General features: G+C 45.7%; 1 protein-coding gene across 1 annotated transcript in view; it reads left to right on the top strand.

Moving 5' to 3' along the window:
• Window positions 1-17,473, top strand: part of LOC115311315 (MFS-type transporter SLC18B1) — a 228,527-nt gene that overhangs the window by 192,220 nt on the left and 18,834 nt on the right. Inside the window, exons 5-7 of the mRNA XM_040504104.2 lie at window positions 13,075-13,170; window positions 14,217-14,290; window positions 14,820-14,967. Coding sequence (XP_040360038.2) covers window positions 13,075-13,170; window positions 14,217-14,290; window positions 14,820-14,967 — 318 coding nt within the window. The remainder of the gene's footprint in view (window positions 1-13,074; window positions 13,171-14,216; window positions 14,291-14,819; window positions 14,968-17,473) is intronic.

Raw genomic sequence — 17,473 nt, 5'->3', positions numbered from 1 at the left:
CCTTCTGTCAGTGCCAACCAGACTTAGGCGTTCTGAAGTCATCGCGACCCCTGGACAAAGAAGCAGACAAACTTGCAATTCTGCATAGCACTATCGTTCAACTCAGCTTGATCTGACTGCCGTTGCTTCAAAATGCAATGCGCGCGGGTTGCGATAAACATGGTAGGTGTTGGCTATACTGCATTTGCTGATTACTGATTCCGAGTGCAGGGCAGCTGCTAAGATCCGATGCAGTCATCAGCCAGCGACAAAAAGTGCGTCGTCACGACGCTCGTCGTCTTTGTGAGTTTGCTTCCACCAGCGTAACCAATCGGGCACAAAAGAAGGAGAAAAAAGCGCAGGAGCGCGGCCCATTTGTTGTGCGTGATTTGTCTAGCTAGTGAGAGCAGAACGTACAAAAAAGACGAGCTCCCTGACGACGCGCTTTTTGACGCCGTTTGATTGGCTCCGTCGATCCGCAGCGTCGGCTGCGTTCGTACTCAGAGTGGAAACGAGTATACATGATGTAGAAGAACAAAGCGATGGTTGCTTCCGACTTTGAGCAACACCACTTAGATAAGCAAAATACCTCTTCACTGTCATCACAGTCAAATCAATCGAGGCCTGAGATTGGGCACGAGTGCTGCGTCAGTGTTCGGCCGGGGCTCGTGTTCAATCAGTGCGTCGAAGGTTGGACTCGGGCCCAATAGCCGAGTCAGCGCGATCCAAGAGTGATGATGATTCATGAAGTGAGAGGAGGTGATGCGGAGGCTTTGATTATTCTACAACTTCGTTTCAGCTTAGGTCCGAGCGCGGTCGATATTAAGAGCCGAAGGGCCAATCAAACAGGCAAAGAGGGACGACGCCATGGCGTGCCCTCTGCTGTTGATAAGACCAGCCGGTATCCGCCGTTGCCTCTCCGTGGGTGCTGCTCCGCCGGCTAGTCCTGTCAAGCGCAGAGAGCACGCCATGACGTTGCGCTTTTTGCGCGGATTGATTGGCACTTCGGCTCATAACATCGTCCGCGCTCGGACATAAGGTGAAACGAAGTATAGGTGGTGTGGCCTGTGTCTCGCGGGAATTTCGTGTGGCACTTATGTCGAGAGTTTTTTTAATTATTATCATTTATTGCTTGCCGAGTAGCATGTCTAGCGTTGCGAGCTGACTCGCCGCTTGATCAAATCATTCGATGCTTCAAAAAATACCCGTGAGGCAATTCGTATGCCATCACACAACAAAACGCTCTCATTTCGTGCAATCTCTTGTTACGCGTAAAATACTTTATCTATTCACAGTGTCTTCAGAGATGGTGACGTCTTTCTATATCAAATCGAACCGTGCCGGTCAACAGCGGCTTTTCTTATCTTATTTTTGATCCCAATCCACCCACGACATATTTGTTGAATCTGTTTTCTGCACGTTGTGCAGAAAACAAATTTGGGTAAGGTGAAGCTTATACAGATACGCAGTACCCAAAAGTAGTGCCACAGCAGACGCGTGACGCAAGAGAGTTGAGGTGGTGTTTAAGGACACGCTGCAGCGTACGTGGGGGGCGCGGTATGCAACCTTGTGATGTGATAGTCGCAGAGCAAGAGGCCGTAGACTCGTCAGACACGAAGTGGGGGCCGAAGTTTACAGAGCGCGCCCATTGGATTCTGCGGCAATGACGCCACACTTCTGTGGCTGCAGTTCAATCGGCGCTCTTCAAGGAACCTGCGGTTCAAACTTTGTTTTTGGCTAAACGCAAAGTTTGAACCGAGTTTGTCAATTTGTCCAGAAAATTGAGCCTCTATATGAGGCTTTCAGTGCTAGGTGAACAGCGTACCGTTAAAACTAATGTTTGCTCGTCGTGTTCTGTGTTTATTGTGCTCGTGAATAAACACAATTTAAGTAAAAAGTAGAAAAAGCCAAATATTTGAAATTGATTGACGGAGTGTTTGGTTCTGGTTGAGTGTTACAGGTACGCGCAAAACAAAAAAAAGGCAAAATTTCTAAGGAAATCAGTTTATATTTGATTAGACCGTATGATAGGTCCACACCCCGTCAACAGTCTCTTTGTGATGAAGCGAAGAACGGTACAGATTTTTTTTATATATACATAAATACATCAACCTAAAACAAACAAAAACTTAACGCGGCACTCAGAAGAAAAAAATTATGCACAGCTTCAATTTCTAGAACGCAAACGTTCTCAACACACGCACGAAGAAAAAAATATCTTTTTGGTGTCAAGGCGTTACTCCAAGGTATGAAAACTAAGAGTAGTTTTGCTTGTCGTTCTTCTCAAGAAGGATATTTGTAATTTAATCCCCTCTGCCCTCTGCTCCCTGTGAACGAAAAAGAAAACTAGTGCGTTTACGTTTTCGCTTTGTATGTTTTAGTCTTGTGGTACCTAAAGGAGACCCGGGGCCTGACGCTTCGAGAGTTGACGTGCGGACCGAAAAACACGTTTGGGCCGCGATAGTTCATGCGAGCGGAGACGGTAAAACAAACAAACTTCACCCCGTTTTCCAAGCAAGCTTGCTAATGAGAAACAACAGATCATCCCGAAAACGGTGTCTTCGGCAGAAGCTGCAGATCGCGAAGACTTTGGGTCTGGGTCTCATGCCGCCTGGTGGCGGGAGGGCAGGCAGTAGCCAATGAGGAGCGGCCGTCGTGACGGGAGTTGTATTCCTTTGCAACTCGAGAACAGCAGGAGAGTGAGTTCTTCACTCTTACATCATTAGCAGAACGAATGTTGGAGAGGAGGAGTGCGGACTCCAGCTTTTTCTGTGCTAACGTGGAAAGAGGGAAAGGTTCCCTCTCCTGTTCTCCTTGAGTTGACGTACTATACCTAGACCTCACCCTCCACTCTATAACGAGCAATTTCTCTCTAATTGAAAAAGGAGGTTCGCGAGGATGGGGGGCTTTCGTTCATCGTGGGACTTGAAAGGCCGTTTGACTCCCTTCGACTTCCTTATTTTCTTACAGTGCGCGTCGTCAATTAATTCACGCCAAAAAAATCGCAACGTCACAGCTTTCATCGTATTTTCTTGAGCGTATTATTTGCGGCTCATTCATAGACCTAAAGTACCTTGACACTTCTTTTACAAATAACCACAACCAATATATATGGCAAAGCACATTCCGCTGGAACGAAATGGCGGCATTCAGTTCAAACATCAACTGTGCGCCGCCATTCGCGTCTTGAAACCTGCACCGTCACGCAGTCGGCGCTTCAAAGAATGTCGCTACTTGTAGGAAGCTCTTATCTAGGGACTTTAAATAGACTCTTTCAAAAGTCCATCAAGCAACATTGGTGGTCACCATTGCTTGCTGTTTGTCAGCTGACGGTTGCTCGTCAGCTGTCAAATAGGACGTGTTTTCCTGAGCTCTTGCGAAGCTAAGTGATTTTTGGTGTTTTTAGTTTAGTTGCGGGTGTGTTTATGGGGTAGTAGAAAGCAGTTTTTAAAGTAGCGATAGGAAGGGCTTGCTTGTTGGATCTTCTTCATTGGTGGTGTTGCGCGCTAAAGGCAATTGAGGCACACTCCATTGGGGTTGATCCTCCAGGTTAAGCGCCCTGCTCTAAAGCATTTTTGCTCTTACACTGATGGTTGTGTGGGGTAGTAGAAAGCAGTTTTTAAAGTTGCGATAGGATAGTTGGGTTAAAGCAGGCTTCTTAGGTAGGTTCACGAGACCGAACCGCCTGCACGTTTGAAACTTTTGGCGGGTTAGTTGGTGGTGAGGGCAGAGGCGGACCCAGGCTTTCTTGGTTTGAGTCTTGGTGGGATATTTTTCCTGGGGTCCCGCCGTGTGTCGGTAGGCAATGGTGAATACGCGACGGAAGAAGCATGCGCAGCCTAAAGTGGAAGGAAGACCCGATGTAGAATGTGAGGAGTGTGGCCGTTGGTGCTGCATGATGGAGACGGAGTTCAAAACTGTAGCAGAAGCCGAGGAGAGCAACTTTGCCTGCCGGAGTTGCGAGAAGGTAGAACTTGGTTTTAGGAGAATAGGAAGGGAAGGGGCGGATATGGTTCAGGAGTTGAAGCGGGGGATACGGGTAGAGCGGGAGAAGCGGGTTCAACTCGAGGCGCGGGTCGGAGATTTGATTAAGAGGGCCGAAGAGGATGTGGGGGGAGATGACCAGAGGATGGGAAAGTAAGGTAGAGAGCGTGGTGGGAGAGCTGAGGCGAGAACGGGAACAGCGAGCCGAACTAGAGCGACAGGTGGAGGAGCTTAGATAGGGGGAAGAGTGGAAGGCGGAGTGGGAGGATCATAAGAAGTGTAAGGAGATGGTGCAGCAACTGACAGGAGTAGTTAATAAGGAAAAGAGGGAGGTGGCAGAGAAGACGGCGGTGGGGGCGGCAGACAAAAGGGGCCAATTAAATAGTGACGAGGTGATTGACTGTGCAGGAAAGGAGTCTGCACAGCTGTATAGTGCTGCAGTACAGCAGGGCTTGAGAAATGCAGCAGAAGTTGAGGCAGAAAAAGCGCAGATAGCTGGAGGGGGTGAAGACAGGCAGTGGGGGGTTAAGAGGGTGCTGCTGGTAGGAGACTCAAACATAACGAGGGTTAAGGAGGGGCTGCTGGATAGGGTGAAAGGGGATGGGGGGTAAACGTAGTGGCCCAGTCAAGAAAGTGCATGGTAGACGCTATGGCCAAAGCGAAGGAGGAGGTGTGAGAAAGCAGGGAGGGGAGAGAACCTAGTTGTAGTACACGCAGGACTAAACGATGTGTTAAAGGGACAGAGCCAGAACCTCGCCAGGCAGATAGAGTTGGGGTTACGTAAGCTGAGGGAGGTCTCCGAGTCTGTGCATGTGCAAATATGCACTGTTCTAGAGGTCTGGGGACAGTTTTTGCAGATGGAGAAGCGGGTGGTTGAAGCTAACTGGGTGATAGGGGGGTTGAGCCGACGATTTGAGTACGGAGTAATGGAAGTAAACAGGGTGGTGTACGAGGCTCGCTCCGACCCTTTTAGATGGTGCATCCACTACAGTGGAACCACTGGTAGCACACTAGGAGATAGGATTGGACGTCACGTCGTAGATTTTTGGGGGTCCCGGAGCCCTGAGGTCACCGGTGTAAATGAGGGCCAAAATGTAGATACAAGGGGTAGGGTTTGGGCGGGTGAGAGGAAGCTTCGCAGGGCTGGGAAAAGAAACACCTAAACATAGGGTTCATAAACATGCAGGGGAACAGGAACAGAATAAAGTGGGAGGGGATTGAAGAGCAATTACAAAGCGAAAACTTTGCAGTGTATGGATCAGCAGAAACACATCTGAGGGATATGGACGAAGCACCATAGATACCGGGATATCATTGGATGGGATGCAACCGGGCCAATGGGGAACTCAAGGGAGGGGGAATAGGGGTGTTAGTGAAGGGTCAGGAATGGGAAAGGGAACGAGAGAGCTGCAGGGAACACATGTGGGTCAAAGGCAATATTGGGGGTTTAGACAAAATCCTGGGTTTTGTGTATCTAAAACAGGGAGTGATGCAGGGGAGGAAAATGCAGAACACTTGACATGTATATCAGGAGACGTTAGGGAAATCGGCACTAAAGGGAAATAATTATCTTGGAGGACATGAATGCACATTTGGAAGACTTTGATGGACATACGGATACAACAGGAAGGATGTTAGAGGAGTTCTGCGATGCTCTTGACCTGGTATTGGTTAGCGCTCAGGTAAAATGTGATGAAAAATTAACATGGGAAAGAAAGAACTCGCACTCGACTATTGACGACTGTTTAATGTCGCGTAAGATATGCAACAGATTAGGAGGTATGGCTATAGATGAGGAAGGCACAAAACGTCTGGGGAGCAACCATAAGAGAATCAAGATCAGATTCGGCACAGTAAAACCAGAAAGAAAAAATCAAAAACAAGAGGGGAGGAATAACTTAAATAATAAACAACTAGAGGAGGTATCTAAGCGAATCGAGAGCATAGTATCCAAGCAACCGGAAAGAGAATGGACATACGAAGACTTAATCAGTGTTTTCAAAAGAGAGTTAGAGAAATATCGAATCAAACAACGAGGAAGAAAACTAAAACGCAAACTCAAAAGCTGGTGGGATAAAGAGGTTAAGACAGCAATATCGAGACTCCAAGCGGCATCTAAAGAACACAGATGGGGAAAAAAACAAAGGGGGCCACACCAGTGAAAGTAGCAGCGAAATGGGAGGAATTTCCGGAAAGTAAGCGGGAAGCATCAGGATTAATACAGGCCAAAATTGGGAGAGCAGGCGTCCAGTGGATGATAGATATAAACCAGAAGGATAGGAATGCGCCAAAATGGTTCTGGGAACACGTCAGTGCAAAAGGAAAAAAGACCGAGGGGTACCAGCAGAAACTAACCACACAGGAAGGGACAAGGGTAGAGGGGGAAGAGGCAAGAGAATGCATTAGACTACATTGAAAGCAGCATTTTCGGAGTTAGAATTAGATCAGGCCGTAAGGAATGGTAGCGTCTACACAACACAAGAGGAGGATCACACTGAAGAAGAGGAAATGACCACTGGGGAGTGGGAAAAAGCAGACGGAAAGGTTTCGGCTGGAACTGCGTCAGGTCCAGACGGCATACCAATGAGATTGATAAAAGTTCTTGGCAAAACGAGCAAATTGAAACTGAGGCAGGTGATTGACCAGATACTTATGGGAGGGGAGGTACCCAATGACTGGAAATTGAGCAGGATGAGATTATTATATAAGGGGCAAGGGAGAAAAGACAATATCAAATCATACCGACCAATCACAGTAACTTCAGTAACATACAGACTAGCTATGCAAATTGTAAAGAGAAGAATGGAAGAATGGGCAGAGAGAGAGCAAATTCTGGGGGAGCTTCAAAACGGTTTCAGGAAAGATAGAAGGCTAGATGATAATTTATTCGTAATCACTCAGTGCATAGAGATAGCATTGACAAATCAAGGGTCATTATGGGTAGCATTTTTAGACATCAGAGGGGCATATGACAATGTGAATCAGGAAAAACTCTGGAACCAACTGAAGGGATATGGACTAGAGGTTAAGTTTATAGAACGGGTTTATACGAAGAATAGGGTGGTTATAACATGGGAAGCCGAAACTACAAGACCATTTGTGGCAGAAGCTGTGCGCGGTTCTATATATATACTAATTAAAGGAATTTACAATTAAACGAAAATAACTATATTAGATCAACTCGATTACAGAAATACACATTCATTGTCCAAGTCGGCGTCGCCGCGATCTCGTCCGTTCAAGTTCCTTTGTTCGACTCCTCGCGCGTCCCGCCCTTTCCTCCTCCCGTCTTGCCCTCACCCCAGCCCCCATCGCCGCGCTCGGGCTGCTGGAGATGTCGGCTCGGGTTTCCCCTGCGCGTGCTTCGGAGGACGACAGCCGGGGTGGAAATGGCGTTCTGGAATCCGCAACACCATCAGCAATAAAAAGAGGTCTTAGACAGGGTTGCCCATTGTCTCCCTTGCTCTTTATGATATACCTCAGTGAGATGGAAAAAAGGTTAGAACAGTGAAACCTATGTTTTGACCTGACTTACATGGAGGAAGGGCAAGATGTAAATCAAATATTGCCAGGGTTAATGTATGCAGCCGACATTGTACTCGTATCAGGAATGTGTGAGACAATACAGGAACTGATTAGGATTCGCAGCAGGAAAGGGGACAATTTAGGACTAAAATTTAGTAGGGACAAGTCGGGTATAATAGTTTTCAACGACGAGAGGAGGAAACCCCTAGAGATACAGGACACATTGATAGAACACGTAGAAAAGTACAAATATCTGGGAGCATGGTTAAGTGAAGGAAGACGGTATCTAAAAGACCATGAAGATATTGTAATAAAGAAGGGGAAACGAGATTCAGCTATCATGAAACACAGGGCACTATGGAACTGTAATAGATATGAAGTCGTTAGGGCTGTATGGAAGGGAGTCATGGTGCCAAGACTGTCATTTGGGAATGCGGTATTGTGCATGAGGTCAAAAATCCAGGCAGGTTTAGAGATACTGCAAAGGAGTGTGGGTAGGTTGGCATTGGGGGCACATAGGAATACACGAAATGAGGGAGTACAAGGGGATATGGGTTGGGCATCTTTCGAGAGTAGAGAAGCGATCAGTAGAGTAAAATTTGAACAAACACTAGCTGAAATTGAGGATACACGGTGGGCAGCGAAAGTGTACAAGTATCTATGCATGAAAAGTTTAAACACTAAGTGGACAAACCGAACCCGCAAGCTGAGATTTAAATACATTCAACGAGATGGAGGCGACAGTGCATATCAGTAGAAAAGGGAGTAAAGGAAACTGAGAGAAAATTGTGGGAATAGAGAATGCAGGAGATATCAGCTTTAACAATATACAGGGTACAAAAACAAGAAATAAAGAAGGAACAGCTGTATGATTATTCAGTGGGGAGCTCTTTGCTGTTTGAAGCGAGAACGGGAGTGCTAAGAACGAAAAATGTATAGGGCTGAAGTAGAAATTCTGCGCGACGTATGAAACCGCGAAAGGGAAACTATATAGATCATGTAATTTTAAGGTGCACGGAGCTCCGTCCCACCCTCTGGTGGGGGGGGGGGGGGAGGATGACTACGGTTTTGGAGGGGCACTGGGTTTTCCGGACATGGATGGACGAATGGATGGGAAAAGAATTGCGGTAACTAAGAGGAGATTGAAAGATTGGTGGAAAAGATCTAATGAAAAAAATAAATACATAAAAATAAATACAGATAAAAATATGCAATGGAATCACTTTAAAAATAGGGAAGGGAGAAATCTGTTATAACATAATTCATACAAGTTAAAGAAAAAAAGGATTACGAAATGTTAGGCTAGGCGGCGCAAGCTGCCACCCGTTACAAAGGGTATAGTTATTACCATCCATCCATCCATCCATGCTCACGAAGCGAGTGATTGGATCCGAGTCCTTGCCGAACCCTGACGCAGCGCTCGTGTCCAATAATTGCTCAGAGGAACGTTACTATATTACCTCGGTTATGGAACTCTGTGGGGGGGGGGGGGGGGGGGGGGGCACGGCACCTCCCTTACTCACTTCAGTCCACCTCCCGTCGTTTGAAGCACCATCTAGATTTTCTTTACATAACTCCGTGTTCTATAGGGCAGACCCTGAACGCCACGTAGACGCTCTGTTTTGAAACGTATGTATTCCGTAGTATACACTGCAGCTATCATAGCAGCCGTCGGGCGCGCCGAGCGACGGGAGACGACTCGTGGTAAGGGGGGGGGGGGGGGGGGGAACTGTTCGTGAAAGGAGCGTCTTGTAGCAGTTCCCTAACTGAGCCAATCTCATAACGTTGGCTCAGAGTACGCGATCAAGCAATGGCGGATAGTCGATTGCGCACAGTTTTGCAAGGGGTCTACCGAACGCGGAAGGTACAGCTAGAGTCAACGAATGTTTTCAGAGTACGGAAACTCCCAGGTTTCGCTTCAGAACCGATTCGCGGCGCGGCCGTGGCGATACTCATAATAGCGCTGCCCTGTGCGGTCGAAGCGAAGCGCTTACACTGTAGCGATCGTTCTCGTGTGAGCTCTTCAGACCACGTTTCTGGCCTGTGGCGACACTGGTTTGCTTTTATTAAAGTTCTTTCCTTCCTTCCGAGCGGTGCGTGACTTGCTCCTCGCTGTCTCGTCTCTCTCTCACCTCGAAACACATCGAAGCCGAGTGTTAGGCTTAGCGTTCGAGGCGTAGAGTCTGAAACGCATCACCAGCGCAACCGGAGCGAGCGAACGAGCCGGCAATCTTCTTTGGCAAACCAAATTAGCGGCTTCTTAATAAAAAAGAAAAAAAAATCTAGAAACAATGAACGCACCTTTCGTTCGGTCCTAACCATTTGATGTCCAGACCCGTGCGTACCCGCCGTAGATGTGGATAGCGCAGAAACATTGTATATATCTTTTGTTGTTTTGGGCCGATCCACAAAATCGTCGACTGATAACTTCAGCCACAGGCCAGTCAGAACTGGATTCTGCTGGATTGATTTCCGGTAAGCGGACTGAATGAAATTCGGTACTCTGAGCACATTTAGTGACTCTGTAGGTACGTTGTAACAGTAGTATTTTAGTTTCTGTGTCTCTTAGCCTTTGACTTAAAGCGTTAGCGTGTCTTTTAGCCTTTGACTGCGCTCCAACTCAAGTTTAGACGAGGTATAGGAAGGCCGCTACGGTCAAAACGCAGATGCAAACGAGGAAGGCAATCAAAAGATAGTGTGCGAACGAGAAAAGAAGGGTGAAGATATCACTATCTTTCTCATTCAATGGCCTAGCCACTCTTTTTGTGACAGCCATATTTTTTTTTTTTTTTTTCTATTTTGGCACGATAAGAAATTCACTGCCGCACAACGCAACCATAGAGTTCCGGGAAAGCATCCGACCACATCGTCGTTGGTTGATTGCAAGAGAAGGTCACCTCTCGGCCTATTTACACAAATGGACCCTTTTGAAAAGTGCGCGACATTGCAAGTCCGGCATCGCCTGGGCGCGTGCTCTGAGCATGTATTGGACACGAAGGTTTGCTCCAGCGTTCGGCGTCAAATCGGCTCCGCTCGTATCAGACACGACCGTTGCGTCGGCGTTCGGCGAGGACGTGGTGAACGCCAATGTTGCTCGATGTACTTTTTCAAAGGGTCTACGGAGGCGGTTCATGCGTTATTGCCACGACGTGGCGCAGCTTTTATTTGGAAACTATAGTGCTGAAGTCCCGTTGAAAATTCGTTTCATTTATCGTTATGATTTTGTTTTCCCACTTGCTCAGAATCCAGAGGGTGCATGTTGAGCTTCGTGTTGGATGGATGTTTCTATTTGCCCGTTGCAAAAATCTACTCGTCCTTAAATATGCCTCTTTTAAAATTCCGTTTCTGTCATCTGATATCCTTAGAATATATTTCACTCTTCTTGAGATAAGTCATATCGAAATCACACGGGAAACAAAAACGAAAGCCTTTTTTTTTTAGTTTGTTGTTTAGCATAAGCCGACTGAGTGTGCAGATTTTACTTCAGAAAAAAAGATAACAGAGCAATAACAAATTTATTCCTCTGCTATTCATAAAAGTTACTAAACATAGGGCAGTCTTAAGGTACTAATAGTTACTCTCAAATTTGGAAATTGCTGAAATATTTTAGATCAACTAAATCTTCGCGGCTAAATAGTGTACGTTTTTTGCATTGTTTTGTTTTTAATCCACGAACTTAGCAGTGCGTTTTATTTTTGTGTAGTAAGACACTGATCTTTATATTGCTGGATGTACACTTTTGTGCATATGTCAGCCCTACAATTTTATCTACAAGGCTTTTTTTAATGTTTGGTACATAAAACGAGTTTTACGCGGACCTACTGCTCACAACTTAGGCGTCATGTTACGCACTGAGAGATGGCAAGTAATTCTCTTATCATAGCTTTCACTTGATCAAACACATTGATTCAAACTTGTCAGCAAAAAGTCATATAGCTGTCGCAGTTGATTCTAAAGAATTCATACCAAAAAGGTGGTACCACTCATAGCCTGTTAAGTAATATACATGATAGATCACCCCTAACACTTACAATCCGAGATACGAATGGGAATTCGAAGTCGGTCTTCGTATTATTTTCATTTTTTTTTGTGACGCAATTAAAAAATATCATTTGTTTTTGGTGGGACCTTAATTTTTTGTACGTTCGAATCAGGCCAACGCAATTTGTGTTCTTTATCAGTGTACCTGCATCGTCACTATGGTGCCCTGCAACGCGTCTCTGAGTGGTGAGTTAACAGCACCAAAAGCGTGTTCCCACGATTCCCGCCTAATGACGTCACGGAAGTGTCATTCTGTCGACGGCCTTGATCCTGGCGGTGTCCCAGCAGCGGTGGTGGATGTGGCAGGCGCCTGTTCTGTTGCAGGTCGCTCTCCAGCTTGGCAGCCCACGGAACCTAAGAATAACCACGAGTTTGGACGCCGCTATGATTGCGACACTCGCGTTCGCTCGATCTTTTTGCCAGCAATTCTGCGACCAATCGCCAGGATCGCGACATCCGACAGCACGACACTCCGGCTTTTGTGAAGTCACTTTGTGCCACTTAAGAGCCCCTATTGACGTATGGGTTGGATAGAACACTGAGCACAGCAGTCGGACGAGCATTGTCATGGCAACAAATCTTCACGTGTCAATGAGCGTTATCAGGCTATGCGGAGCGCAAGTTTTTCTGCTCTTTGCACGAGGGTCGCGACGATGTCAGAACGCCGAGCACTTATTGGTTGATTGAAGACGAAGTGGGTAGGCCTCGAGGCACCTATCATTGAGGTCCACCCACTATCCTTTCAAACAAAGGATCGTTCAGACGTCACCGCTACTCGTGTGCAAGAAGCAGACGACTTGCTCTCCTGATAGTCTCTCCTCACGATTTGTCCTTACGCGATTATATTGGCCAATAATATGATGCCCGTGACACGACACTCTCGGCGCTTCTTAAACTGTTGCTGACAATAACTTTAATTTCGTTTTGGGTGCATTGAAAAGACATTCTCTGCAATTCACTTCAAGTGCGACTGCAGTCGATGTGACCATCTGATGGAGACAATCAAAATCAAGCAGCGCCAAAAGTGCATGCAAGGTCAAGGCGCTCGTCGTCTTTGTACTTTCGCCATGAAAGGGACTCAACCAATCACGCGCGGTGAAGGTGATAATGTACTGGACCTTATTTTTCTTCTTTTTTCGCTCGATTGGTTTTAGCCGGTGATATCAGACCCTCAAAGACGACGATTGCCATGAAGATGCACTTTTGGCGCGTTTTATAATTCGGCCTATGGGATTTTTGCCTCGGCTGCGCTCCGACTTGAGGTAAAATGGAGTATAGTGCCGTAACATTGTCTACTTATCTACTGCCGTTGCAATCTGTACCCCATTATGCCACAGTGGGCAAACACGGTCCCCGTTTCTTGTGCTAGTTCGGTCTTCGGTACTCATTCTAATCAATAAATGAACAAATGTAGCGTGCGTTAGTCCCTAGCACATCTTTACTTTTATCGTGTCTCTCCGGAAAACTTACCACTGGGAAGTCGTATTGGAGAAAACTATGGTTTCGAGATGAAAGGTTGTGACTTTTTTTGTTGCGTACTTCCAGGCTTCGTCAAAAGGTCTGGACGCCTGGAAGTACGGATTTGTTTTTTCAGCGATGAAGCTTTCTATGTTCCTTGGATCTCTCTTCGGGGACAAATTTGTGAGTAATTTCACGCCCGCACTTACAGGTACAATTAATGCTTTGGCAAACCTCCTCTTGTAATTGTATACAGGTCGCTGAACTTTTGGCATCGCTCGCAGTGCAAAGCAAATGTTATTTTACACGTGTCCACCCCAAACTTTGAGGTAGTTTTTGTCCGATAATTTTTTATAGCCCAGTTAACAAAAATAAATTTGCACTGCTCCAGTACAATATATGCACAGAGTGTCTGCCAAAAGTATGGCGGTCTCGGATATTTGGCGGAGAATGCTACAGACTGCTACGCGCTTCGATATATTATCTATATTTTGCAGTCTTATATCTTTCTTTTTCTGCCCTGAAATATATGTCTTAAGGGACTGTGTTTCAACCCTCTAAAGGACCAAAAGAAACTACCTACTTATAGTTTTACGTCCTCAACGAAACTTCAAGAGTATTCTCATCTATGTGGTGGAGTCCAACGGATTCCAGACATAAGGCAAGATTTAATTTGGAAAAAAGCTTGAATATTCATAAGCTTGCGATAATGTAAAAAGCACCATTTTTTTCGAATTTAATAATATATTTGACCCTCCGCATCACCAACAGTGCACAACGTCCGCCCATCGATTCTTGAAACTAAATTATCGTCTACTTGTCTTTCGTAAAATCGTATAACTATTGAATTCTCAGATGATTGGTCCGTTTCTGTGCATTTTCGTCTGGGTCAAAGATACCAATTATCATTTGAAAAAAAATAAACTACTTAAAAAATTTAGTTATGTACCTCTTTTTTTTTGGATTTTCTTGCCACTGATACTAAAGCTTCCATTCACGTCTAAAAAGTAGAATGAAGACAAATATTGCAAATAAAAATTTAATTAGTCATCTCACTATTTTTTTAGGATATTTGAAAGGGGAATGTTCCTAGAAAAAAAACTGAAGATAGGTTCTGGTATGTCGAGCAGTCATCATACTTATAAAGTTAATTTTCGGCGACATCTCTGTCCATATATGGTCTTGAGTTTTGGAATATCACGTTGAAAAATGTTTCTCTTCTACTTCAGATGGCTGCTACGTCTCCGGTAACTTGTTATCTGTTGGGTCAAGGCGGTTTTTTTCTGTTTACTATAGCATTTGGGTGAGTATATTGCGGTCACAGGAACAATTCTGCAGTTTTCAGTTGAGATATGTTCTATAAGCAGACGCCACCACTGCAATTATTTAACAGCAGTCGACGCCTGCGCGTCTAGTGTGGTTGATGTCTTTATTTCACTAGCTTACAGTGATCATGAGTGAGACTGAAAGGAAAACGAAAAAAAGTGTATTCATGTTTTGTGTTACTAAACAACAAGTTTTCATATTTAAGAGATTTACCGAAAAAAATCCAATATCACGTTCACCACCGAAACAAAAATTCGCACCGCCATGAAACCTCACTATTTGTTTGAATGTACCTCTTAGGGTTAAAATAAGACAGCAAATCTTCATACAATAGCTCTTTTTGATCCAAAGTCAAAAGTGTTTTTAACGAATTTTGAACGCGGACACGCATTAATTTTTTTCTGGAGGCAAACACCATTTGTATTTCATAACACGTGTTGCCAAGACCGGAAACACATATGAACTTATAAGGAATAACGTATCATTCATGTCTTCGTCATTTTCAGGTGTTTGTACTGGGCACCAGGCGGTAACGTTCTCCTTGGTCTATCCATTGCGTTGGTGACTATTGGAGGCTGTACAAACACATTGTACCTCGTCAGCATGTTCGCCGTCTTCACAACGCGCTTCCGGAACAACACAGGGTATATCGTGGTAAGTGCCACTGACATACCATGGCAGTTTTGGGGGCGTGCATGGTTAGAAACGAGGTCTACCGGAGGAAGGTTAAAAAAATTCTCACAGGGTGTATATCAAGTGGATATCGCAGTGGTTGAACCTTCGGGAGAAGGTAGGCCAAGCAAAGAAGGTTGGATGTAAAAGTTTGAAACAAATACGTTCCCCGAATAAACAAACTAGCTGCGATGATTTGAACACTTTGAGTCACGGGGATGCATTGATTATCGGCAGCACACGTAGGTCGGATATCTGATATCGCGGCTTGTAGACGACGGTTGCCTTGAGGAAACTACTGAAACTACTGTGTGGACGATATATTCAGTATGAAGGCATTAGTGTACAACATTCAGCGGCGAATGGAAACGTTTAACTAGGAAGTGGCAGAGCTTGGTTTCAAGCTCAGAGCAGCACTTTAGTAACCTTTGAAGTTCTAATAGCAGCTTTATTGTAACTTGTGGACAGTACAAGCTCAAAAGTTGGTCAAAAGTCACAAGCACTGGATGCGAGAATTGTTACTTCTAACTGGTGTCATATTTGTTCCCGGAAATATGCAGAAGCCCGTACAGAGCAACGCGAGATAGGGTGTCAAGCCTTAAGCTTCTATGGGGCGCCTGGAAATTAGGACCTCCCGGGTGGCCAAAGCTCGTCCAGATTTGAGACTCGGGAGGGGACCAACAAGACCATTTATGACGAACGCATTCGGCATGTAAACACTTGTCGTGGTGCCAAGAGGTTGGTAAAGTACATTAAACTTATCATGACACATACCTGCTGAGAGACACACCTAAACCAAACTCGAGCACGAGTACGGTTTCAGCCCCGTATATAAGCACCGACGGTTACGAATAGAAGGTAGAAACACGTTGCAGTGTACTACCATTTTCAACAGGAGAATAAAAAAAAGCACAAACAACCATAAAAACATTTGTTTTTTATTTTTTTGCCTGGCAATTTACTATAGTGCCACAAGACTACCCAATCAATAGTTGGCTACAGAGTCAAGTATATTTTTAATAAAAAAAACAAAAAAACACAACTGCTCGAAGCAGAAACCGAAACATGTGCGCAGGAGGCTCGGAGTTGTGAGTCGCAGGAAGTCACGTAACTATGCTCCCCAACTTTTTTTTTTTCGTTCCTCCGTTTTATGGGCGTGTGAAGCAAACGACAACAACCAGGACGTTGCTTGAACCGTTTGTCGTGCGATTGTTTCGCACTTGTATCCCACCCCCTCGTTGTTCTGTGCTTGATGATCGATTGGCCGGTACCACGAGCTACAGTTCCGAAGTAACGGTTCCACGTCCGTGGCAACGTTGGTCCGTCGTGCGCCACCATTGCGTCGTCCAGCCCGCGGTACGTTGACATATCGAGAATGGTGTGTACATCTGCATCCTGTGATCGGTGCAAACCTTTTTTTTTTCGTTCAACGTATTTGCAGGTTTGTTGAAGCCAGAAAAAATAGGGTCATGTTTGTTTTTTATTGTTGAAATTGTGTGTGCCTTAGACCCCACGACTTTATATATAGTTGGTGTGCATCAGTTCACGGCCCGTGACAGTGAAAAAGACAGTGAGCGCGCCTGAACTCGACCAACTCTCGACGGGCGGTTTTCGGGCGGAAATAATATGAATTTCGAGCCGATAATCGTGTTCTGGTAAGTTGTGCTCTCATAGGTATTGTTGCAATAAAAAAACATCAGCATGCATAAGTACCATGTCAGTGTCCCTTTAAGGACATCCAAGCAAAGTCGATGCTACACGTGCACGTGGCACACTACAACAACTTTCACGTGGAACTTCAGATCCATGAAAGCACTTTGAAAAGTGGCATGCTTTTCGAGGCACGACCGCGACCAGTGCATGGACACTGCTCTACAAAAACGGTTTGACAAACCTGACAATCAAAGCGTGCTCCGGGCGAGCGGTGTTCACACTTAGGTGGTGGCACATAATGTCCTGGGTTGTGCAAGGCTCATGCCGACACGGACTCAAACCGCCCGCTGCACTAGCCGAGTTCTCAAAGTCCACTGTAACAACACCGCAACGGCATTAAATGAATGAGACATCGCTGTGGGTAAAGAGAAACACCACCCTGCAAGAGATTTTCGGATTGTGTCCTCGAGCGTACCAGGCAAGCCCTTTAGATTCATAATAAAGTGACAACTGAATGAGTGGTGGAGAAAGACTCCCATCAGAGGATTAAGGCACGTTACTAAGATTGATTGTGGACCCCCGTTTTATCCCGTCACATATGAGAATATGGCTACATCACAATCATCGGTATGATTAGAGCTCTGGCGATGCACATAGGGCGGAACTACAGCCATAGTTCCTGACAGGGGGAGAGAGGGAGGCTCCTCGTCAAACGGCCGGCCTTCAGCACGCTTTCGTTGCCGTTCATGGTGCTCTGGCAGCGCGTGCACGCCCGAGGCTCATAGGACGGTGAAGCGTTTTCGAAGGTACGAAGCTGGCGCGGGCCGAAGGAGTA

This window comes from Ixodes scapularis, unplaced genomic scaffold, assembly GCF_016920785.2.
Source record: "Ixodes scapularis isolate PalLabHiFi unplaced genomic scaffold, ASM1692078v2 PGA_scaffold2__306_contigs__length_199485367, whole genome shotgun sequence".
Lineage (NCBI taxonomy): Eukaryota > Metazoa > Arthropoda > Arachnida > Ixodida > Ixodidae > Ixodes > Ixodes scapularis.
Note: the sequence above shows the minus strand (reverse complement) of the source record. Positions and strands in the feature narration are given on the sequence as shown.